Source organism: Microtus pennsylvanicus, chromosome 2 (assembly GCF_037038515.1).
Source record: "Microtus pennsylvanicus isolate mMicPen1 chromosome 2, mMicPen1.hap1, whole genome shotgun sequence".
NCBI classification, from domain to species: Eukaryota; Metazoa; Chordata; class Mammalia; order Rodentia; family Cricetidae; genus Microtus; species Microtus pennsylvanicus.
In genome coordinates this window covers 23,720,145-23,744,867 of record NC_134580.1, presented here as the reverse complement: position 1 = coordinate 23,744,867, position 24,723 = coordinate 23,720,145, and the positions used below count along the sequence as shown (strand labels likewise).

General features: G+C 40.6%; 2 protein-coding genes across 5 annotated transcripts in view; one reads left to right on the top strand and one right to left on the bottom strand.

Annotated features, from left to right (window-relative positions):
- Nucleotides 1-24,723, top strand: part of Nell2 (neural EGFL like 2) — a 315,760-nt gene that overhangs the window by 45,917 nt on the left and 245,120 nt on the right. For all 4 annotated transcript variants that reach the window (XM_075960452.1, XM_075960454.1, XM_075960451.1 and 1 more), the window contains one exon: nucleotides 20,106-20,256. In XM_075960452.1, coding sequence (XP_075816567.1) covers nucleotides 20,106-20,256 — 151 coding nt within the window. The remainder of the gene's footprint in view (nucleotides 1-20,105; nucleotides 20,257-24,723) is intronic.
- On the bottom strand, nucleotides 13,713-14,091 carry LOC142843295 (large ribosomal subunit protein eL19-like). Its single transcript, XM_075960456.1, has one exon. It carries the CDS (start codon nucleotides 14,081-14,083, stop codon nucleotides 13,802-13,804), a length of 282 nt encoding a protein of 93 aa, XP_075816571.1. The 5' UTR covers nucleotides 14,084-14,091; the 3' UTR covers nucleotides 13,713-13,801.

Below are 24,723 nucleotides of genomic sequence, written 5' to 3'. Positions count from 1 at the left end.
TCATATCATCTGCAAATAACGAATGTTTAACTTCTTCCTTTCCAATTCGAATCCCCTTGATCCCATTATGTTGTCTTATTGCTATTGCTAGAACTTCAAGCACTATATTGAAGAGGTATGGCGAGAGTGGACAGCCTTGTCGTGTTCCTGAGTTCAGTAGGATGGCTTTGAGTTTCTCTCCATTTAATTTGATGTTAGCTGTCAGCTTGCTGTATATAGCTTTTATTATATTTAGGTATGACCCTTGTATCCCTAATCTCTCCAATACTTTTATCTTAAAGGGATGTTGAATTTTGTCAAATGCTTTTTCAGCATCTAATGAAATGATCATATGGTTTTTTTCTTTCAGTTTATTTATATGATAGATTACATTGATAGCTTTTCATATGTTGAACCAGCCCTGCATCTCTGGGATGAAGCCTACTTGATCATAATGGATAATTTTTCTAATGTGTTCTTGGATTCGGTTTGCCAGATTTTTGTTGAGTATTTTTGCGTCGATGTTCATGAGTGACATTGGCCTGTAATTCTCTTTCCTGTTTGAGTCTTTGTGTGGTTTTGGTATCAGAGTAACTGTAGCTTCATAAAAGGAATTTGGTAATGACTCTTCTGTTTTTATATTGTGAAATACATTAAGGAGTATAGGTATTAGGTCTTCTTGGAAGTTCTGGTAGAATTCCGCATTGAAACCATCTGGTCCTGGGCTTTTTTTGGTAGGGAGGTTTTTGATAACAGCTTCTAATTCTTTGCGACTAACAGGTCTATTTAGATTGTTCACCTGGTCCTGGTTTAACTTTGGTATATGGTATTTATCTAAAAAAGTGTCCATTTCTTTTACATTTTCCTGTTTTGTGGCATACGGGCTTTTGTAATAAGATCTAATGATTCTCTGAATTTCCTCTGTGTCTGTGGTTATGTCCCCCTTTTCATTTCTGATCTTATTAATTTGCATATTCTCTCTCTGCCGTTTGATTAGTTTGGATAGGGGTTTATCAATCATGTCGATTTTCTCCAGGAACCAGCTTTTTGTTTCACTGATTCTTTGGATTGTTTTTTGTGTTTCTATTTTGTTGATTTCAGCCCTCAGTTTGATTATTTCCAGTCTTCTACTCCTCCTAGGTGAGTCTGCTTCTTTTTTTTCTAGAGCTTTCAGGTGGGCTGTTAAGTCTCCAATATGTGCTTTCTCTGTTTTCTTTAAGTGGGCACTTAGTGCTATGAACAGGCTGAGCTGGGGGGGGGGAGTCTGGATGCAAGCTGGATGGGATAGGAGGAGAGAGGAGGTATCGGGTAGTATAGCCCCAGCAGGATGACCAGCAAGTGTAGGAGGGATGAGGAACGTCTGAGTTCTCTGCTCCGGGCTGCTGCCGCACTTACTCACCCCAAAGATGGCTCTCCCCGGTGCCTCCACTAGCTCTTATAACTAACATTAACCCATTTAAATTCTTCTACATTCTGCCACATGAATTGTTGCCTCATCTTTCCATACTGCTCATGCTGCTTCCTACCTGTCTGCCTGGAGACTCCACCTTCTTCTTCCCAGAGTCCTCTCCGTACCCCAAAGTCCTACCTAACCTCTTCCTGCCTATTGGCCAATCAGCTCTTTATGAAACCAGCCACAGTGATGCATCTTCAAACAGTATAAAAAATATTCTGTAAAAACAAAAAGACACCATAAAGGATCTCCTGCACCCCAGACTGGAGAAGCAGCCTTTGCCTCCTGAGGATCTGGATTAGTCGCATTTCCTAGAACTGTTCCTTCTTATCCCATTGACTCAAAGGTATCAGGAGCCCAAAGTGGCCACAAGGAAGTCTTAACTTCCTGTTGGATGGAGTGAGTGTTGTGCTTTCTGGAAGGAACATTCCTCCCTTTGAAACTAAAATTTGTAGGTCAGCAGAGTACAAGGTCATGGGCACAGAAAGGAAAACTTTCCTAGTGGGTCAGTAGGGTTAATGGTGAGCTATATTGTTCCCATTTCCAGCCTTTCACTTCTGTATCCATGAATCCTGGATATAGAAGAAACAGTGTCGTGTCATGGATGCTAGTTAAAAGCATACATATCCTTGTAGAAAACACTTCTCTTTTACTGAAGTATCTTTTGATGAACATTATAGGAGACACAAGTATCATCATATCTTGCCTTTTAGGAGAGGTCTGTCCATGGGTCTTTCCTCAAGTATATTTATTACTAATTTTCCAAACATACTCCATTTTAAGCCCCAGCTGTCCAGCAAAACAGCTAGATATATAGTGATGTCTTGAAGGCACTTCTTGACAAAGATCACAGTGCCCAGATGACTTGGACTGACCCTTTCCCGCCCTTATTGGAAGTTGCTGCACAATTCTTGCCTGTGTCTTTGACATGTTTAATGTTTGAACTCCGTGCTGTTAAGGGCCCCTCACTGAAGGCTAGGACTGGTACAATGTAACAATTCTTATAAAAAACTAATGTTAATAAGAAGAAAACTTATGGTAATTCCCTGGGATAATTAGCTGTACAAGAAACTGAGTCTTCTATGGAACTTACTATTAAGTGGTGTTAGTAAACACAAAACAGAGGATCTGGAATAAAAATCTTCAAAGAAGGAAAATCTTAGGGAAATTTTAGAAGCTGACAAACTATAACTGAATCATTAGGTTTTTGTGTTCTGCCCCAGAAACATGGAACTAGCATGGACAAGGAAAAGGTTCTTGTTTATAAAATTAATGACAAGACTTTGTACCTCCTGAAGGCAAAGTAAATGGTTTTATGAATCTTGATGTTCTTCTACCCTTTGCAGGATTGAAATAATAATAGAGACCATATTGAAACAGGAGTTTATGACAGAGACACAAAGAGAAACATTTGGTTCAGTGAACTCCTTGGCTTCCTGAGCAGACTTGTCCGATCAGGACTTCTATGACTGTAGAAGGAATAAAGAGAAGAGCAAGGTCAGAGGTCAAGGGAGAGGGTGGTGGTCTTATGTCAGATATAAAAGAAAGAATTTGAACAAGGGACTGAGGAGTTAGGTTTCCATAGAATGATCAGATATTCATTATAGTTGATCAATAGAGGAATCAATAGGAGAAGCTTGATATAAAGGAAGGAGGAAGTAACTTCTGATCTATTACCTTAGTCAAACTTAAATAGAGACATCCTGTCTAGTTTTTCTGAAACTGTAAGGTTTACAATATCAAATTTAAGGAAAAGGATATTGAGTTAAAAGAATTGATTTTATCGTAATGCTAGTTTTTTACTTCTTATCAAATTTGAATATGCTTTTGTAATCACAAAAGAGTCTAGAAACTTTAAAAATGTTTGTATCATGAAAAGAATTTGTAATCAATGATTAAAGTATATGACAAAATGAAATGAAGCCTGTAAGAGATGCAGATTGTCGGAATAGGAAAAACCATAAAAAGATGTGCTTCCCATCTGTCCATCTCTTGTTAAGTGAAACTCAGAGGTGTTCTGTGTCTGATTTCTCCATCACTGCTCTTGCATATACCCATCCTCAGATCCTGCCCTCATCCAGACTAGACTCCAGTAGATATAGCTTGTGAATCAGTATTAGAACCACTCATTAGTCCATTTCTCCTTTCAAGAAAGATGTGTGACTATGTGTACTTTCTAAAGATACAGCCACTGTAAAGTGTCTGTACTTGGCCAGTGTCCTTCATGGTTGTCCCACAAAGAGGCTCTAGAGATATGCTTGATGTCCTCTTCCAGTGCCTGCATGATATGCAGAACAATCCGTACACGATACTCCAGTCTTCTCTTCCTCAGGAATCTGATTCTAGAGGCCCAGTAAACCAAACACCAAACTGTGCCTCTCTTTTAGCCCCCCCCCCCATCTTTGTTTTCCTGACTTCACCTCATGCTTGTACTTCCATGATCCCGGAATCTTCAACTTTCTGGGGTCTCCATTGCAACTTAAACTTCACCTTTACCGCTTCAAGCATTGGCCTCCTAAGACCTCCTCAAAGAATCCCACACAATTGGTCCCCTAATTGCTTTTCTTCAACCTCAGCACAAGATTCCACAGTCCCCTCAGCCTTGCAAATTCATACCTAAAAACTAGTACCATGAGAAAACTGATGTCAAGGTCTGCTCTCAGCTTACTGGGAAGCCTGCCCCCTTTGAATCACAGTCCCTTGAGAATCTGTGTTTCTTCAAGGCTGACTCTGGGAAAATTCTTCCCTGGGTGACCATTATGAAGCAAGGAGAGCCTTAGCTGGAATTCTCAGTTTTTGCTTCCTCTTACCAAATAAATTAGCAATTTCATTATTTATAGCCCCCAATAGTTAGGGTCTTGCCAACAAATTGTCTTTGGTATTGTTTCACACAGAGTGGTAGGCTTCCCTTTAATGGAGCCATAGTCTCTTGCCTTGTCAGTTCCAAATAGTTCAATAATCTCTGTTCATCATCATAGCTGCTTTTGAACTGCCTTGTCAGTAACTTTAAACTTACACTCTTCTTCACTAAACTGCAGTTTTTATATCTGTCTGTTTTCCTTTTTGCTTTCTCTCACTGCAGACATGGATGAGGTCAGGAGCGGTAACTGTTACAGTACTGAAATGAGATCCTGTCTTGAGATTTCTTTCACTGAGAAAATTAGCCTTTTGCTGTAGAATTCAGCCATACTAAAGTACTCGGGGCATAGACAGTCTTTTGCTGAATATTTCATGAATAGTCTGTAGTCAATTTCTTTTTTTTTTTTTTTTTTAATTTTTTTATTGATAAAAGGAGGATAAAGAAAAGAAAAAAAAAAAAACAAACAAATTTCCACCTCCTCCCACCAGCCTCCCATTTCCCTCCCCCTCCTCCCACTCTTCTCCCCCTCCTCCCACCCCTCTCCCCTTCCCCCCACTCCTCTCCCCCTCCCTTTCCAGTCCAAAGAGCTGTCAGGGTTCCCTGCCCTGTGGTAAGTCCTAGGTCCTCCCCCCTCCGTCCATATCTAGGAAGGTGAACATCCAAACTGGCTAGGCTCCCACCAAGCCAGCAGATTGCGTAGGATCAAAACCGCGTGCCATTGTCCTTGGCGTCTCATCAGCCCTCATTGTTCGCCATGTTCCGAGAGTCCAGTTTTATCCCATGCTTTTTCTGGTAACAGTCCAGCTGGCCTTGGTGAGCTCGCAGTAGATCATCTCCACTGTCTCAGTGGGTGGGTGCACTCCTCGTGGTCCCGACATCTTTGCTCATGTTCTCACTCCTTCTGCTCCTCATTGGGACCTTGGGAGCTCAGTCCAGTGCTCCAGTGTGGGTCTCTGTCTCTATCTCCATCCATCGCCAGATGCAAGTTCTAGGATGGTATGCAATATATTCGTCAGTATTGCTCTAGGGTAGGGTCATTTCAGGTTCCCTATCCTCAGCTGCCCAGGGAACTAACTGGGGACCTCAGCTTGGGCACCTGGGAGCCCCTCTAGGGTCAAGTCTCCTGCCCACCCTAAAGTGGGTCCCTTAACTAAGAATTGTGGTTCCGTGCTCCCCTATCCAACCTTCCTTTATCCCGATCCTCCTGTTTCCCCTAGTCCACCCTCCTTCCCTTCTACCTTTTCTCTCCCCACCTCCCCTAACCCCCATCCCACCCCACCCCCAAGATCCCACTTTTCCCCCCGGCAATTTTGTCTACTTCCCTTATCCAAGAGGATAACTATATGTTTTTCCTTGGGTTCACCTTCTTACTTAGCTTCTTTAGATTCGCCTATTGTAGATTCCGTGAACCCTATTTATGGCTAGAAACCAATTATGAGTGAGTACATCCCATGTTCGTCTTTTTGGGCCTGGGATACCTCACTCAGGATAGTGTTTTCTATTTCCATCCATTTGCATGCTAAATTTGAGAAGTCATTGTTTTTTACCGCAGCGTAGTACTCTAGTGTGTATATATTCCATACTTTCTTCATCCATTCTTCCATTGAAGGGCATCTAGGTTGTTTCCAGGTTCTGGCTATTACAAATAGTACTGCTATGAACATAGTTGAACAAATGCTTTTGACATGTGATAGAGCATCTCTTGGGTAAATTCCCAAGAGTGGTATTGCTGGGTCCAGGGGTAGGTTGATCCCGAATTTCCGGAGAAACCGAAACACTGACTTCCACAGTGGTTGCACAAGATTGCATTCCCACCAGCAATGGATGAGGGTACCCCTTCCTCCACAGCCTCTCCAGCAAAGGCTATCCTTGGTGTTTTTGACTTTAGCCAATCTTACAGGTGTAAGATGATATCTCAAAGTTGTTTTGATTTGCATTTCCCTGATCGCTAAGGAGGTTGAGCATGACCTTAAGTGTCTTTTGGTCATTTGAACTTCTTCTGTTGAGAATTCTCTGTTCAGTTCAGCGCCCCATTTTTTAATTGGGTTGATTAGCCTTTTAAAGTCTAGTTTCTTGAGTTCTCTATATATTTTGGAGATCAGACCTTTGTCTGTTGTGGGGTTGGTGAAGATCTTCTCCCAGTCGGTAGGTTGCCTTTGTGTCTTAGTGACAGTGTCCTTTGCTTTACAGAAGCTTCTCAGTTTTAGTAGGTCCCATTTATTCAATGTTGCCCTTAATGTCTGTGCTTCTGGGGTTATACCTAAGAAGCGATCGCCTGTGCCCATCTGTTGTAGGGTATTGCCCACTTTCTCTTCTATCAGGTTCAGTGTTTTCGGACTGATATTGAGGTCTTTAATCCATTTGGACTTGAGTTTTGTGCACGGTGATAGATATGGGTCTATTTTCATTCTTCTACAGGTTGACATCCAGTTGTGCCAGCACCATTTGTTGAAGATGCTTTCTTTCTTCCAATGTAAACTTTTAGCTCCTTTATCGAAAATGAGGTGTTCATAGGTTTGTGGGATAAAGTCCGGGTCTTCTATACGATTCCATTGGTCGACTTCTCTGTTTTTATGCCAGTACCACCCTGTTTTCATTACTGTAGCTCTGTAATAGAGTTTGAAGTCAGGGATGGTAATGCCTCCAGAAGATCCTTTATTGTATAGGATTGTTTTGGCTATCCTGGGTTTTTTGTTTTTCCATATAAAGTTGATTATTGTCCTCTCCAGATCTGTGAAGAATTTTGATGGGATCTTGATGGGGATTGCATTGAATCTATAAATTGCCTTTGGTAGAATTGCCATTTTTACTATGTTGATCCTCCCAATCCAAGAGCAAGGGATGTCCATCCATTTTTTGGTATCCTCTTCAATTTCTTTCTTCAATGCCTTAAAGTTCTTGTCAAATAGATCTTTCACTTCCTTGGTTAGATTTACCCCAAGATATTTTATGCTGTTTGTGGCTATCGTGAATGGAGAAGCTTCTGTGATTTCCCTCTCTGCTTCCATATCCTTTGAGTATAGGAGGGCGACTGATTTTTTGGAGTTGATCTTGTATCCTGCCACATTACTAAAGCTGTTTATCAGCTGTAAAAGTTCTTTGGTGGAATTTTGGGGGTCGCTTATGTACACTATCATATCATCTGCGAATAACGAAAGTTTAACTTCTTCATTTCCAATTCGAATCCCCTTGATCCCATTATGCTGTCTTATTGCTATTGCTAGAACTTCCAGCACTATATTGAAGAGGTATGGCGAAAGTGGGCAGCCTTGTCGCGTTCCTGAGTTAAGCGGGATGGCTTTGAGTTTCTCTCCATTTAATTTGATGTTAGCTGTCGGCTTGCTGTATATAGCTTTTATTATATTTAGGTATGACCCTTGTATCCCTAATCTCTCCAAGACTTTTAACATAAATGGATGTTGAATTTTGTCAAATGCTTTTTCAGCATCTAATGAAATGATCATATGGTTTTTTTCTTTCAGTTTATTTATATGATGGATTACATTGATAGATTTTCGTATGTTGAACCAGCCCTGCATCTCAGGAATGAAGCCTACTTGATCATAATGGATAATTTTTCGGATGTGTTCTTGGATTCGGTTTGCCAGTATTTTGTTGAGGATTTTTGCGTCGATATTCATGAGTGAGATCGGCCTGTAATTCTCTTTCCTGGTTGAGTCTTTGTGTGGTTTTGGTATCAGAGTAACTGTAGCTTCATAAAAGGAATTTGGTAATGACCCTTCTGTTTCTATATTGTGGAATACATTGAGGAGTATAGGTATTAGGTCTTCTTGGAAGTTCTGGTAGAATTCCGCATTGAAACCATCTGGCCCTGGGCTTTTTTTGGTAGGGAGGTTTTTGATAACAGCTTCTAGTTCTTCGCGACTGACAGGTCTGTTTAGCTTGTTCACCTGGTCCTGATTTAATTTTGGTAAATCGTATTTATCTAAGAAAGTGTCCATTTCTTTTACATTTTCCAGTTTAGTGGCATACAAGCTTTTGTAGTAAGATCTAATGACTCTCTGAATTTCCTCTGTGTTTGTGGTTATGTCCCCCTTTTCATTTCTGATCTTATTAATTTGCAAATTTTCTCTCTGCCGTTTGATTAGTTTGGATAGGGGTTTGTCAATCTTGTTGATTTTTTCCAGGAACCAGCTTCTTGATTCATTGATTCTTTGGATTGTTTTTTGTGTTTCTATTTTGTTGATTTCAGCCCTCAGTTTGATTATTTCCAGTCTTCTACTCCTCCTAGGTGAGTCTGCTTCTTTTTTTTCTAGAGCTTTCAGGTGGGCTGTTAAGTCTCCAATATGTGCTTTCTCTGTTTTCTTTAAGTGGGCACTTAGTGCTATGAACTTTCCTCTCAGGACTGCTTTCATAGTGTCCCATAAGTTCGAGTATGTTGTTTCTTTATTTTCATTGAATTCAAGGAAGACTTTAATTTCTTTCTTTATTTCCTCCTTAATCCAGGTATGGTTCAGTAGTTGACTGTTCAGTTTCCATGAGTTTGTAGGCTTTCTGGGGGTAGCATTGTTGTTGAATTCTAACTTTAATCCATGGTGGTCTGATAAGACACAGGTGGTTAGTAATATTTTTTTGTAGCTGTGTAAGTTAGCTTTGTTACCAAGTATGTGGTCAATTTTCGAGAAGGTTCCATGAGCTGCAGAGAAAAAGGTATATTCTTTCCTATTTGGGTGGAATATTCTATAGATGTCTGTTAAGTCCATTTGCTTCATTACCTCCATTAATTCTCTAATTTCTCTGTTAGGTTTCTGTCTGATTGACCTGTCCATTGGTGAAAGAGGAGTGTTGAAGTCTCCTACTATTAGTGTGTGCGGTTTGATGGCTGCCTTGACTTTTAGCAATGTTTCTTTTACATACGTGGGTGCTTTTATATTAGGGGCATAGATATTCAGGATTGAGATTTCTTCCTGATGAATTTTTGCTGTTATGAGTATAAAATGTCCCTCTCCATCTCTTTTGATTGATTTAAGTTTGAAGTCAACTTTGTTAGAAATTAGTATGGCCACACCTGCTTGTTTCTTAGGTCCATTTGCTTGATAAGCCTTTTCCCAGCCCTTTACTCTGAGTAGGTGCCTGTCTTTGTGGTTGAGGTGTGTTTCTTGTAGACAGCAGAATGTTGGATCCTGTTTTCGTATCCAGTCTCTTAGCCTGTGCCTTTTTATAGGTGAGTTGAGTCCATTGACATTAAGTGATATTAATGACCAGTGGTTGTTAACTCCGGTCACTTTTTAAGTAGTAGGGTTTGTGTGTTTTCCTTCTTTGAGTTGCGCTGGTGAAGGGTCTCTAGATGTCTGAGTTATTGAGGTCTTTGTTGGACTCCTTGGTTAGTGATTTTCCTTCTATTATTTTCTGTAAGGCTGGATTTGTGGCTATGTATTGCTTAAATTTGTTTTTATCCTGGAAAATTTTGTTTTCTCCATTTATGGTGAACGAAAGCTTGGCTGGATATAGTAGTCTGGGCTTGCATCCATGGTCTCTTAGTTTTTGCAGTACATCTATCCAGGACCTTCTGGCTTTCATGGTTTCCATAGAGAAGTCAGGTGTAAGTCTGATAGGTTTACCTTTATAAGTAAGTTGGCCTTTTTCCTTTGCGGCTCTTAATATTCTTTCTTTATTCTGTATATTTTGTGTTTTGATTATTATATGGCGAGGGGATGTTTTTTTTTGATCCAGCCTATTTGGGGTTCTGTATGCCTCTTGAACCTTCATAGGTACATCCTTCTTCAGGTTGGGAAAGTTTTCTTCTATAATTTTGTTAAGTATATTTTCTGGACCGTTGAGCTGCACTTCTTCTCCTTCTTCTACTCCAATTATTCTTAGGTTTGGTCTTTTTATTGTGTCCCATATTTCCTGAATGTTTTGTGATGAGAGTTTGTTGGACTTGCTGTTTTCTTTGATCAGTGCGTTTATTTTCTCTATGTTATCCTCAGACTCTGAGATTCTTTCTTCTATCTCTTGTATTCTGCTGGTTATGCTTGTTTCTGTAGTCTCTATTCGTTTACCTAGATTTTCCATGTCCAGCCGGCCCTCTGTTTGTGTTTTCTTCTTTGCCTCCATTTCATTTTTCAAATCATGAACTGTTTCCATTATCTGCTTGATTGTTTTTCCTTGCTTTCCTAGGGTATCATTCACTGATTTACTCAATTCCTCGAACTTTCTGTTATACTTCTCATCCATTTCTATAAGGGCGTTTTTTATATGCTGTTTAAGGGTGTCAATCACTGTCATGAAGTCAGTTTTTTCTCCTTCTTCATGATTAAGGTGTTCATGTCCTCCTGTTGTGAGGTCGCTGGCTTCTGGTGGTTTCGTGTTGTTCTTCAGATTGTTGGGTGAATTCTTGCATTGGCGTCTCCCCATCTCTTCCTTCCAATATTCTCCTATGGATCTTCTTTTACAGGATCAGGTCTTCTTGCCAACTGATGTACCTTCCAAGTGATGTCACTCCCCCGTGATGTTTCTCCTGGAGTCCAGTTCCGATCTCCTTGCTGCTTGGTTAGCTTCCAAACAAAGGCCCACCCTGCTTGCTGCAGGCAGGTTATGGAGACAAAGGAGCTACCACCTTCCCCTTTGCACTCACCTTCGGGTTCAGTCCCAGCGCCCAGGCAGGCTGAACAGGGAGGCACTCTGCTCCAAGAAGGGAGGGATGGAGGGAGACAGGGGGTAGGGGGATCTGGATATAAGCTGGATGGGATAGGAAGAGAGAGGAGGTACCGGGCAGTGTAGCCCTGTAGGTTGATCAGGAAGTGTAGGCGGGCTGTTCCCGGGTGCCACAGCACTCACTCACCACAATGATGTCTCACTAGGTGCCCTGATGAAACTCCGTGCTGCTTGGTTCGCTCGCAGACAAAGGGCCCACCCTGTTTGCTGCAGGCGGGCTATGGGGACAAAGAAGCCCCCGAGCTCCCCTTTACCCTACGCTTGGGGTTAGGACCCAGCGCCCAAGCAGGCAGAGCAGGGAGGCTCTCTGCCACCAGGGAAGGGAGGGGGAAGAGCAACAGAGGTGGGGGGATCTGGATGTAAGCTGGATGGGATAGGAAGAGAGAGGAGGTACCAGGCAGTGTAGCCCTGTAGGTTGATCAGGAAGTGTAGGCGGGCTGTTCCCGGGTGCCGCAGCCCTCACTCACCACAATGATGTCTCACTAGGTGCCCTGATCGAAACTCCGTGCTGCTTGGTTCGCTCGCAGACAAAGGGCCCACCCTGCTTGCTGCAGGCGGGCTATGGGGACAAAGAAGCCCCCGAGCTCCCCTTTACCCTACGCTTGGGGTTAGAACCCAGCGCCCAAGCAGGCAGAGCAGGGAGGCTCTCTGCCACCCTGTAGTCAATTTCTTAATAGATTTTTTTTCTTGTTCCCTTCTAAAACCTCATGAACCAGGTGTCCATGTTCCACATTTCTCCCAGCATTTTGGTCTTCTGAACATTCAGCAGGCTAACACATTAATCTTCAACTACAGCAGTCTAGAGATTTTCTAGGCTGAAGTTTGAAACTCCTCCAACAAACCAGTTTCATAGTAGAAAGAAACACAAGTTCAGGTTAATCACAGCTGCAGCCCCCTCTTTGTAATGCCTTAGGGATCATAAAAGCAACTTAAGAGAGGGAGGCCTTGCTTTGGCTCACAGTTCAAGGGATACAGGCCATGGTGAGGAAGGGGTGCTACAACAGGAACAAGGGGCTGAAGGGAACTGCTTCTTTACAGGAAGCAGAGGGAAAATGCCCATGTTCTGCTCACTCACTCTTTTTGTATTAGGTCGGACCCCAGCATGTGTGCATGAGCACTGCCACACTCATGGGGATGACTCTTCCCCTCTCAGCTAGCCCAGTTTATCCGCTCCTCACAGACATGCTTAGAAATCTGTCTCCCGGATGATTCTATTCTTGTTAAGCTGACAATCAGTTTTAACCATCACACATGACTATCAAGATCAATGATAGAAACATGTCACTAGGCAGTGTCACTCAGTTTCTTTCCTGTTTGTTCATCTAGCAATCCTCAAATGAAACCTCCTATCCAGGTTCATTTCTAAACAAATGTAAGCAACTAAAGATACAAAATATACAATCTTATAAATGGGAAATTATACTTACTGCTGTAAAAGGTTAGTTAATGATGGGGTGTAACATTATTAACATTGGGGTCCTACCTTTGTAAAACTTTTAAAAAGAGTTATGCAAATATGTTTATAATCTGCAAGACCTAAAAATATTTACTCTTTGACCTTATAAACAAAATTTGCTGACCATTAAAGAATGATGCTCCAGTGGAATGCCTGAGTGAATAATGCACTTGGGAGATGGGTGAGATAGGGAAGAGTCTAAGCTCTTTCACAAAATATGTTGCTTACACAAGGAAGAAATTTATTCATCTCTCATGCAGCAATCCAGATCAACAGATAGCCTGGGGATGATGACAATCCTTCCACCTGAGATTGTCCTAAGACCAAAGTTTTGGTCAATATTCTACTTCAAACACCCATCTTTATTTAAGTTGGATCTTTTTACCATATCACGAATGGAAAGGAAGAAGAGTGTGGTCAGGCCCCTTTCAGATCATGAAAGAGGATTGTAGCATCCATCCCCTCACGCACAGTTCATTGGACAGAACTGCACCTGGGCACTTCAGCTGCAAAGGATTATAGGGAATAATGCAGTTTCTAAGTAGTAGACACATGCCCACAAAAGTGTGTGGTTTTACTCTTAGAGAGAGGAGGATAGCTGTTTCTACTGGAGGGCAATTAAAAGTCAATCACTGTGACCCAGGCACCTCATGGTTTTGAAATACTACTGATCTTTATTTGCAAAATTCTCAATGAGAAACTATGTAGCATACATTTTGCACATATTAAGTGTTGAGTAAAGGTTTTTTGAATCAGTGAAGTTGACAGAAAACCCAAGGTGATGCTTACTCTAAGAATGGTTTCTTGGGGGGAAATCCAGCCCAAATAGTACTAGCCCAGACTTGGTGGGTGTTATATTTGAAATATAAAATATTATCCCACAGGCTCATCTATTTGGACACTTAAATTGGTGTCACTGTTCTGGGAATTTATGAAGCCTTTGGAAAGTTGAGGGGTGTCTGGCTAGCAACAATTCTCAACCTGTGGGTTGTGACCTCTTTGGGAGTCAAATGACCCTTTCAAAGGGGTCACATATCAGATACCCTGCAAAACAGATATTTACATTACAATCCATAATGGCAACAGGATTACAGTTATGAAGTTGCAACAAAAATAATTTTATGTTTAGAGGCCACCACAACATGAGGAACTGTGTTAAAAAGTTGCAGCATCAGGAAAGTTGAGATTGTCCAAGGGGAAGAGACAGTACTTCCTGTCCTGTCTCTGCTCTCTGTTCCATGGAGTTGTAGGTAGTGAAGAGTCTTTTTTTTTTTTTTGCCAAAAAAGAGGGCACCAGACAAAGGCTTGTTTTATTTTAATGACTGATCCACGTGAGGCCACAGGCAGCCCACTACGTACAGACTCGAGGGAAGCTCTATTTCTTGGTCTCTTCCTCCTTGGACAGAGTCTTGATGATCTCCTCCTTCTTGGCCTGGAGGCGCTCCTCCTGGCGCTTTCTTGCTTCCTTGGTCTTAGACCTGCGAGCCTCAGCCTGGTCAGCCAGGAGCTTCTTGCGGGCCTTGTCTGCCTTCAGCTTGTGGATGTGCTTGTTTTTGAAGACATTCCCTTTGACCTTCAGGTAAAGGCTGTGATACGTATGGTGGTCAATCTTCTTGGATTCACGGTATCTCCTGAGGAGGCGGCGCAGGATCCGCATTCTTCTCATCCAGGATAGTAGTGAAGAGTCTTACCACACCCTCACTGCCGTGCAGCTGCCTGCTGCTCTGATGATGTATATCACATAAAGTCATGCACCAAAATAAATTTTCCCTTCCATTGTGTCCAGAACTCTGTCATAGAGCCGAGAAATATAGCGGAGAGTCTGGGACTAGATCAGCCAGTGCTAGAGATTAGATAGCTTCAAGCAAGGCGAATGAAGAATTCAGTTTAGATAGTAGGTAGTTCCAACATTTAAATAATGAATTTAATTTAGCAAACCTCACACTGGTGGGAACGCTTAAGAAAATAATATGATGGGTTAGAGCTCAGATAAGAGCAACAGTAGGCGTAGGGTGGTTATGGTTTTAGAACAGCTCGTTAGTCCCCGTGTCTCAGAGTGCAGCTGGCCCTTCCTTTTGTAGACCCAGCATTCTGAGAGCTTAGCGGGATTCGCCATTCAGAAGGGACAATATAGCAAAATAGCTGGCATGATCCTGACAGAACCTTGAAGTCTCTACCCAGTGGTTGGTGTGCAGGTAGAGACTGAAGGCAGAGTTCAGCTCTGTAGACTGTACTAATGCAATAGGTGTGGCGTGGTTTATTTCAGGGGATGGACAAATTTCCAGAGTTCGTACTGAATTGCTGAGAAAACACAGCCTATTCCAGATCTATTCCTGTCTGATTTTTTATTTGTAGCTTTATGATTCCTCTGACTGAGAAACCCAGCAGAGCCAGGAAAGGTTACAAGGGGACTCGGGGGCAGAAACTGACAGATTTTTAGTTTCAAAAAGTCTGGATCAAGAAGCTGATTATAATGCATTTCTTGTCATTTGGTAATGTCATTCGGTGCTTTATAATGCTATTTGCTTTCTTAAAATGAAAATAATCATGACAGAAAAATGAAGTTTAATTTGGATAGGGTGGCTAATCGTGATAAGTGAGACTTTGGTGTCTTGTTACTCTGGAATAATTTGATTATTGTAATTAAGGAAGAAATATAGAAGAATAAACTCTCCAAATTGATGTCTTAGGTCAAACTGGCCTATTAAGAGGAAGATGAAATTGTGCCTTTCAGCATCTCACCTCTGCATCACTGCACGGGCACGCTGTGCTCTCTCTTTGGCTACTCAGCAAAGATGTTCTTCGAATCTGCTTGTGTAGTCCAGTTGCAAATCCATAACTTTCACATTGTATGCATATGAGATTATGTTGTAGTTCTCTATCCGTTATGCCTATTTATTGGGACATATTAATAAGATTTTAATGATCTAATTGCAAAATCCCATTTTGATTCTGTAAATACTGTATTTCTTTTTTAAAACAATCTTTCTACTAGTGCCAACAAAATAGTATATGTATGGATAGAGATAGACAACATAATTCAAAGGAACACAGTTTGTGAATTTATAAAATTTAATGGTAAGGCTTGCCATGGTTGGCGGCATCCTCTCAAGACAAGGGAGATGAATGGCCTGTGAGATGGCACGTAGATAACAGTGCTTGCCATGCCAGTCAGGAGTCCTGAGTTTGAGTCTCACAACTCTAACAAAGGTAGGAAGAAAGAACCTATTCCATAAAGTTGTCCCATGACCACCACATGCATGCTTTGGCATGCACATGCTTGCAATGCATGCACACTACACATACACATGCACACATATGCACATGCACACATGTGCACATGCATACACACACACAAAACACACAAACTAACTGTAATTAAAAATAAGACAATGTAATAAAATACTATTTATTACATATAAAATTAGGTTTGAATTCTAGAGGCATTTTATTGTGGACCCTTCATATTCTGACTCCATTTTTTTTACTGTATGAATGAAATTTTCAGTTTATGAGTCAAATGATTTGTGTAAGGTCTAACCACTGGATCCGGGCAGTGAATCTGATTCTTATTTTTGTTTGTTGTCTGGTTGCTACTTATGCTTCAAACGTATCATATTAATGTGTGCTTATCATTGTGTGATTATACAATACATGCTGATGTGGTATTGGTTCAAATTATAATTAGCTTGGGATTTGGAAGAAACTTCTGAGGTTGCTTGGAGTTTAATGAGAATCAGTGTCAGGGTTGCTCTAGCAGAGTGCGTTCTTATTCTTTGCTGTTAACCTTGTAGCAAGGATCATACATACATGTGGTATTGGTAGGTATTGTCTGTCCCTGAACAGCAGTAAATTAATCCCGTGTAACCCAATAACTTTTCATGTGCACTTATTTGAAAACTTTTTCTAAGGAGAATTTGGTTTTAAAATTTACATCTCGATAGTTTGGATTAGCATAGTTTAGTATGTAGCTGAAGGGGCCTAGGCTGGAAATCTGGTTGCAGTTCTGAAGAGCCTAGTTAATTTGGAGATCATTAGAGATTTATTCATCTGGACTGTATACTTTTGTAAAAGTTAACTTAAAAAGAGATTGCATGAGACAATGGGGATGTTCTATCGGGAACTCACCAAGGCCAGCTGGCCTGGGTCTGAAAAAGCCTGGGATAAAACCAGACTCGCTGAACATAGCGGACAATGAGGACTACTGAGAACTCAAGAACAATGGCAATGGGTTTTTGATCCTACTGCACATACTGGCTTTGTGGGAGCCTAGGCAGTTTGGATGCTCACCTTACTAGACCTGGATGGAGGTGGGTGGTCCTTGGACTTCCCACAGAGCAGGGAACCCTGATTGCTCTTTGGTCTGACAAGGGAAGGGGACTTGACTGGGGGAGGGGGAGGCGGCGGTGGGGAGGAGGCAGAAATCTTTAATAAATAAATAAATAAGTAAAGAGATTGCATGCTTGGAGTATACATCACTGTGGGACTCTGTTATAGAACCATAACAATCACCTTGTCTTGAGTTGGGTTTTTGGTCTGTCACTTGAATTAGGTGGGTTGATTCCTATATGTGGTCAGGATTGCTTCTGATAGTTTGAAATGCAATGAAACCACAGAAATGTATGGATTTGGGGATAACTATGATATGACCCCCTGTCATCTTGGGTTTTCTTTTCTAATATGCAATTTATAATGAAACAGAGTTGAGTTTCCTACACACTATAGAGTTCTCTAAGGGTTAAATGGTTTTTTTTTTTTTGTTTAGAGGCTTTGCAAACTGAATACAGTTTAATCAGCTTGTTAAGTTTGACTTTGAAAATTATCATCGTTATTTTGCCTTTACAGTTTACACTATGAAAATGTTGAAAGGAGAGTGAAAGCGGTGGGATGTGATAATAGTCCGGAGATAGTGTAATTCTAATTTGAATTAAGTGACAGTAGGGTGTCACTAAAGTCTGAAAAATAGTAAACTGGTGAGTGATAACACATCAGTCACCTGTTCTGTATTGGGGAGGAGGTGTATTTATAATTGAATTCACACATGGTATTTTTAATGTCAGGTTATGGAGGAAATTAATTTAAGTTTTTACACATTGCAGTAAGTAGAGACTCATTAGATTATGGTGGTAATTGCTGCGGTCCTTTTTTAATTGGAAAAGAAGAAAATAATGCTTACCCATTCTTTGTTATTGTAAGATAGATAAATCCCTTCCTTAATTTTAATATTGGCTTGAGTGTCCATATTCTGATAATAAGCTCTCTGAAAAAGGAATTGAGATGACACTGTGACTTGTAATAGCTACCAGAAAATATTGAGAATTAATTTAGCTGAAGAAATGAAAGACCTGTACACTGAAAACTAAAGAATATTGTTGTAAGGCTTAAAAACAACACAAATAGTTTATCATGTGCTTGAGGATTTGAATAATAAATATTGTTAAAATGCTCCTACTACTCCAAATGACTAAAGAGTCAGTGCAACTCTAAGAAAAATTCCAGTGACATTTTTCTTTTCTTTTTTTAAAATATTTGTTTATTTATTATGTATACAATATTCTGTCTGTGTGTATGCCTGCAAGCCAGAAGAGGGCACCAGACCTCATTACAGATGGTTGTGAGCCACCATGTGGTTGCTGGAAATTGAACTCAGAACCTGTGGAAGAGCAGGCAATGCTCTTAACCTCTGAGCCATCTCTCCAGCCCCTCCAGTGACATTTCTCAAAGAAATACCAAAAATTCTTAATAATATGAGGATATGCATTTAATCAATGTGCTAACTGTTCCCCATATACATTCAACATGTTGAGTTTTCTAAAGTAAACTGTAATTTGTCTCTGTTATGTAGTGGCAGGGACATGTGGTTTCCAAAAACTGGGGTGGGGGTAGGGATGCTTTAGTCTTGTGTCTGATTATTTGCTTTAGTGGTCAAATTCATCTAACCGAGGCATACCTGAGAATTAAGGTGGGCAACAAATAAATCAGATATGTGTATACAGCAAATGATTACCAGAATCATACAAACCTACCCATGCCCTCATTTGGTTGGCATTTTTTGACATAGTAAGGTTTACGATCTACTCTCAATAAGTATGAAATTGAATATCAATAGCCACACTGTTCACTATAGTGCACAGTTGCACTCCAGGATGCATTAATCCTATAAAGATAAGATTTGAAGCTTTAGTCAATATCTCCTCATTTCCTGTATTCACCTGGCAATGGCAGCCACCAGTCTACTCTCAGCTCCTCTGAACTCAGTGTTGAGTAGATCGCACATGAGTCTCTGGTGAGATTACTTCAATAAGCCTTATGTCATGTCTTCCAGGTTTGTCACTGTTGTTTAACATGACTGTGTGGTGGTGACACAGGACATTCCCTGCTCTCCAAACCCCGTTCTTCCTGTTGAGAGCTACTTACCTTCGTCTGTTTTCACAAAGAAAAGATGAGAATGGTTTGGACACAGCCCTGACTGCATTTCTGACACCCATCAGTCCTATGTGCTCACTAAATGGGAGAGCTTCCTGCTTATGGTGATTGGCTGTTTTTCCAACCGCCTGTTCACTGCTTTCTCTATCCCGTTTCTCCCACATCTTGCCAATTCTGAGTTTGGAGTTCCTGACTAAGCCATATGAAAATGCCAAATAAAGTTTCACTTTTCCTAGGCAAACTTGCTGGGCTGGGCTTTCTCTAAGCTCATAGAGGAGGGGGTGGAATTAAGTCCTATGTATTTCTTTCAACAAATATGGTGAGAAAAATTGATCTTCCTGCTTCATCCACTGCACAGAAGGCTGAGAGTGACTAATTTCACTGATCTTTTCAAGAATCTATTTATAGCGAGCCTTCTGGCTAAAGATTCCACTCCAGAGAGAGGCACACAGATTTAAATCCAGTTTTTTTCTCAGGAGTGTCAGAAAAGTGAGCTGGCTCTAGAGTGGTTGGTGGCTTGGGTCTTGTTGTAGGACATACATCTCTTTGCCATTGTTCCTGATGTAGCTAAGGTAATAGGCCAGAGAAAGGGTGTAAAGAGAAAAGTTGGGAGCGCTCATTTTCTGGGAGTGTTCTTTGATTTCTTTTTCCCTCAAAGATGACATGTTCTGAAAAGAGGTTTCTGAAACACATGCATTATTTCATGTGATTTGTGGCTCCCTGTGTTGTATACAGCATAAGGTCTTATTAGGAGGATTTGCCAAGAGAGTCTAGAAGTTGGTATCTGCAAGTTATTCTGTAGCACAATTCATAAAAACCCAGAGACAGAAATTGGGGTTAAACCTTAATGTCAGAAAAGCAAAACAGCCAGCCACTGGCTCTTACCTCTATCTCAATCTGAAATGGTGATCCTGCCTCCAGGAATCTCAGAATGAGAATGTGAGTGAGAGCTGTCTCTTCCAGTCTTATAATCCTCTCTAGGACTGGCATGCACCATTACTGCCTGGTTTTTATGGCAAACTAGTGTGACTACTGGGATTAAAGGTGTGTGTCACCACTGCCTGGTCTGTAAGGTTGATCAATGCAGCTGTTTTACTCTCTGAACTTCAAGCAAGCTTTATTTATTAAGATACAAATGAAATATCAGTACATTATTCTTTGACAAAGTTTCAGATAGGTATTTGTAGGTCATAATTTATAAAACCAAACTCTAGTGTGTTTTTAATGCATGTTTATTATTTATTTAATTTTAGATTCCCCCAGAAGCATAAAAGCACCCACTGCTACAGCTGAGCGGTTTCTCCAGAAGCTGAGAAATAAACATGAGTTCACAATTTTGGTGACCCTGAAGCAAATCCACTTAAATTCAGGAGTTATTCTCTCTATCCATCACTTGGATCACAGGTAAGCAGAACTTGTAATGTTTCTGGTGTTTTCTGTGTGTGATTGCATTATAATACAGAAGAGAAGCAAACAGAAGCCTGTTATTGAAGATGTGTGAGGGCCTTTAAAGCACAGAGAGATATATATCATACAGAACACAGACAGAGTTCTGCCTAAAAACAAAGGAAACCACTGCATCAAAGCATGTTGGGAACTTACAAAGGTCGACTTCTAGGACATATTTGTCAATTTCCAAATTCCACAGGGGCTGTCTTCCTCAGTACTAAAGACAAACATACTTCTTAATTTCTGATCATTATCCACAAAACTCCAGTATTTGTACTTTGGAAAAGTGGTGTGCTTAGAATTTTGTTGTCTTATAATTTTAGTCATTGTACACAGAAGTTTCTGTCTCACCTGGTCCTGTAGCCATTCAGTCCTAAAGAAACACACAGTGGCTTATATTAATTATAAACTCTTTGGCCTACTAGCTCAGGATTATTATTAATTAGCTCCTACAACTTAAATTTACTCATAATTTTTGTCTATGTTTAGCCATGTGACTTGGTAACTTTTCTCAGTAGGGCATTCTCATCTTGCTGGTGATTGACTCTCTGCCTTTTCTCTTCCCAGAATTTTCTTAGTCTGGTCGCCTTACCTTTACTTACTGCCTGGCTTCTGGCCAATCCATGTTTAACTAATACAAGTGATAAATCTTTACAGTGTACAAGAATGTTATCCCACAGCAAATCATAGACAGGGAACTTACCCAACATACCAGGACACTCACAGCTGTGTTTAGTAGTATAGATTGAATGTCAATGCTGTCTTATGAGTACTTTCTCCTTTCTGTCAGACGTGGAAGGATCAATAGGAGAGCTGGCCAAAGAGGTTGAGAAAGAAGGGACATGTGTAGGTATAGATAGATGTATACATAGTGAATAATACCTGAATACTGAATTATAGTATAGAATAATTCAGGCCTGAAAATAATAATTCTGACAGTGAAAGTGTCTGCATGTTCACATTTCAATGCTTAATACTATCATATATTATCTATTTGTTGGAGGCCATGGGATTATACACCAAGTGACAACTAGTGTTCAACAGGCTGACCTACCAGATGACTCATTCTCTTATAGGGAGCCCCACTTGGTACAGTTGCGGGGGTCACTGGCTCTAGATAACTATTTATCTCTGTAATTTCTCTCATGAGTCACTTTATTTCTTCCATAAGAATAGCTTTGAATGTTTTTCCACTGTGTGTGTGTTTATCTCATGAAAACAGTCCATCTACTAGGTGCACATAGATATGTGGATGATCAGGAAGATAACTTCTCATTAATCTGTATAATTTCAATATATAGAAAACATGCCAGGACATGCTTCATAACTAGATCTAATGTTCTACAAGGCTATAAAACACTTAAAGATTGCTTTGTTCTTTTTATTCAGATTAACACAAGACAATAACAATTTCTCCTCAGGCAAACTGCACACAATTAGCTCAATTTTACCTCAGAGGAAGTTCAAACTAGACTAAAGCTTTTGTAAATGAATCTTAAGCTAAAAGCTTTACAGTTATGCACAAGGTCAGAGTCATAGGTGTCTAACCAAGGTTATTCATACAACCTTAAAAAATCATGCCAATACTTTTCCTGCCAAGTCTAGTTGATAAAAGATCCATGTTTCAAAGCTTATATCACTGTGCACTGTGCCCCTGCCCTCTGGTCACAATCTTATTCCAGAAACTTTGAAACTTTACATTGCCACGGTAATGGGTTCTGCCCTTATTACTTACTTGTATGTGCTTTTGACCAATGAGAAAGAACTCTTGTAATTTTTTTTATTATTACTTTGGCCTCAGGTAAAAAAGTATATTTAGGCCAAAGGAAGAGAGAAGCAGAGCAAGTTGGGACAGGGTATTGAAGCAAAGGTGAAGCAGAAGTTACAGAGGTGGAATAGAGCTGGCAGAAGGATAAAGAGCATGATTTGAACAGCATGTGTATGAATAGACATTTTCTAAGTTCCCTTTACTAACCTGTAGTATCTGACTTGAACCCTGGAAGATAGTTCTGTGAGACGGCCTCACAAGCTATTGATATTTATTAATCAGGCAAGTCACATGACTATCTGTGTCTTCAACTGCTCGTCTGTAAAGTGGGATAATAATGACACTTCCTCCTAGCCGATTGTGAAATAGTTTATAAACCCAAGGTGCTTCAGATATATAAAGTGTTAATAATCTTGTTCAGATTTAAGCAGAAAACACTTTTTATTTGGTTCTTTTTATTGGAGATTAGGCAGCCTAAAACTTTTCAAGTCTTTTCTAAGTACCTAAGGCTAAACTTAATCAGAACTATGAGAAGAACAAAATGCAGCAAGATATAGAGAGGAGGATTCTTAGGTGCTCTTGTTATTAAGGTTTGAGGACTCCCTGCACTCCATCCTAAGCACCAGAGAGTAATTTCATAGGGGCTTGTTCTCCCCCAGGATCTGGCGTATGCTGAAAGGGAGGGTACCATGCAGACAATCATCTGGAAACTGCTTAGTACCTTGAGAACAGGGTAGGAAAAGGGGAACCCTATCTCCACACAATTACTGCAGCTTTCTGATGTGGGATGTCCTTCTGTATATGTGTTTCTTTTATTGGCTAATGATAAAACTGCTTTGGCCTATTGCAGGGCAGAATATAGCCAGGCTGGAATATATGTAAAGAGTAGGTAGAGTCAAGGAGACACCATGTAGCTGCCAAAGGAAAGTTATATGCCAGAAACTTACCAGAAGGCCACAGCTTCATGGTGATACACAGAATAATATAAATGGGTTAATTTAAGATGTAAGAGTTAGTCAATAAGAAGTCTGAGCTAACAGGCCAAGCAGTATTGTAATTAATACAGTTTATGTGTAATTATTTGGGTCTGGGTAGCCAGAAAATGATGGAGCAGTCTCTGACTACTGCTTTCCCCTTGTCACAGACTACTTTTCAGGTACCTATGATGAGGTTGGGTTGGAGTCAATAACATTCACCTCTGCCCATGTATCACCATGAGTCACACAACATAAAGGAAGATTGTTCCTAGGAAGAGTAGTCTGATCTATGACTGTCCATGCTAGGGACATTTCTCCTTTATGAACTCACTAGATTTTTCTTTCTCTGAGAAGACACACAACTCAGTTAGCGGTCTTCCAGGTACTGTCCCTTATATGTGATGGCCACTCCCAGCCTCCTTCCTCAGCCCTCTGCCCTGTGATAACCAGACAAGACTGCACCCTCTGCTCATTGTGTTCTCATTGTGAGTTCTGTATGGTCACTGTTTCTGGAGTCCCTGTGTCAATTCTGTAAGTTCTTTGCTTATTCATCTTATTTTTGTTTACAATACTGAAAAATTTTAGTCAAACAAACACCACATTTGTGATGTAGCATATATTTCCATTTATGTAGAATGTAGTTCATTTTTAAGGCATTAGTTCTCAGTGAGATGACAGCAATGGAAAAACACAGTCAGCCAGTGTGTGCTACGTGAGTTCATTTACCATTGGTATTCAGTAGAGGTTAAGAGTATAGCCTTGGAGACAGACTGCATGTCCAATTGATCTACCACTCACTGGCTCTGTGACAGAATACAAATGTCCCCCTTTGCACTTGAGCATCCTCCTCTGTAAATCCATACTAAGTTTTTGGAAATGGTAGAGAAAACATCTACAGAAACCCTGCAACCACAGAGGGTCAGCACGCTCATTCTCATCCTATTGATGAGACAAACAACCCTTAAGGGTGCTGTGAACTCTTCACAAGAGCTTGTGGGGAGATCCTTGAGACCAGGCTGCATCACTATGCAGGTAGTGTCACAAGGGAACCATTAAGTCTCTCTTTTTTCCCATAGCATCACCTGACCAGCTAGTGATAGCATCAGGATCCAAACCCACTTCATCTGTTTGTCGAGTCTGGGCTGCTGACCACTTTATAGTGATATTTCCTAAGCTAGACGTCAATGGACTTTTCACTATGCAGTTTTTCCTTTCCTTATCCGTTACTATGCTGGTTAATTGTTATTCTTTTATTGACTATGTGTGTTATGATATACCATATATATATATATACATATATATGATATACCATATATATATATATATATAGTATGTATTGCATATATTTGGATGTTCATTCCCATGTCCCACGTGCATGTACTTGGGGATGGCAGAGGAAGGTGCCAGATGCCCTGTTATCATTCTCTACATTATTCTCTTGAGACAGTATTTTTCCTTGAACCCAGAACTCACCATTTTTGGCTAGATTTGCTGGCCAGAGCTATAGTGTTCTTATTGTTTCTGCTCCTTCTCCTAACTGAATTACAGGTTTATGTCTGGCTATGCCTGCTGTTTTACATGGGTCCTGGGGATCCACACTCAGGTTCTCATATTTCACGCCAAGCATGTTTACCTTCTAAGCCATCTCCCTTCCCCCATCTTTTTAATTCTTACCGA

Excerpts from the sequence above, each read along its gene's own strand:
- LOC142843295 (XM_075960456.1), bottom strand. The coding sequence starts at position 14,083 with ATGCGGATCCTGCGCCGCCTCCTCAGGAGATACCGTGAATCCAAGAAG.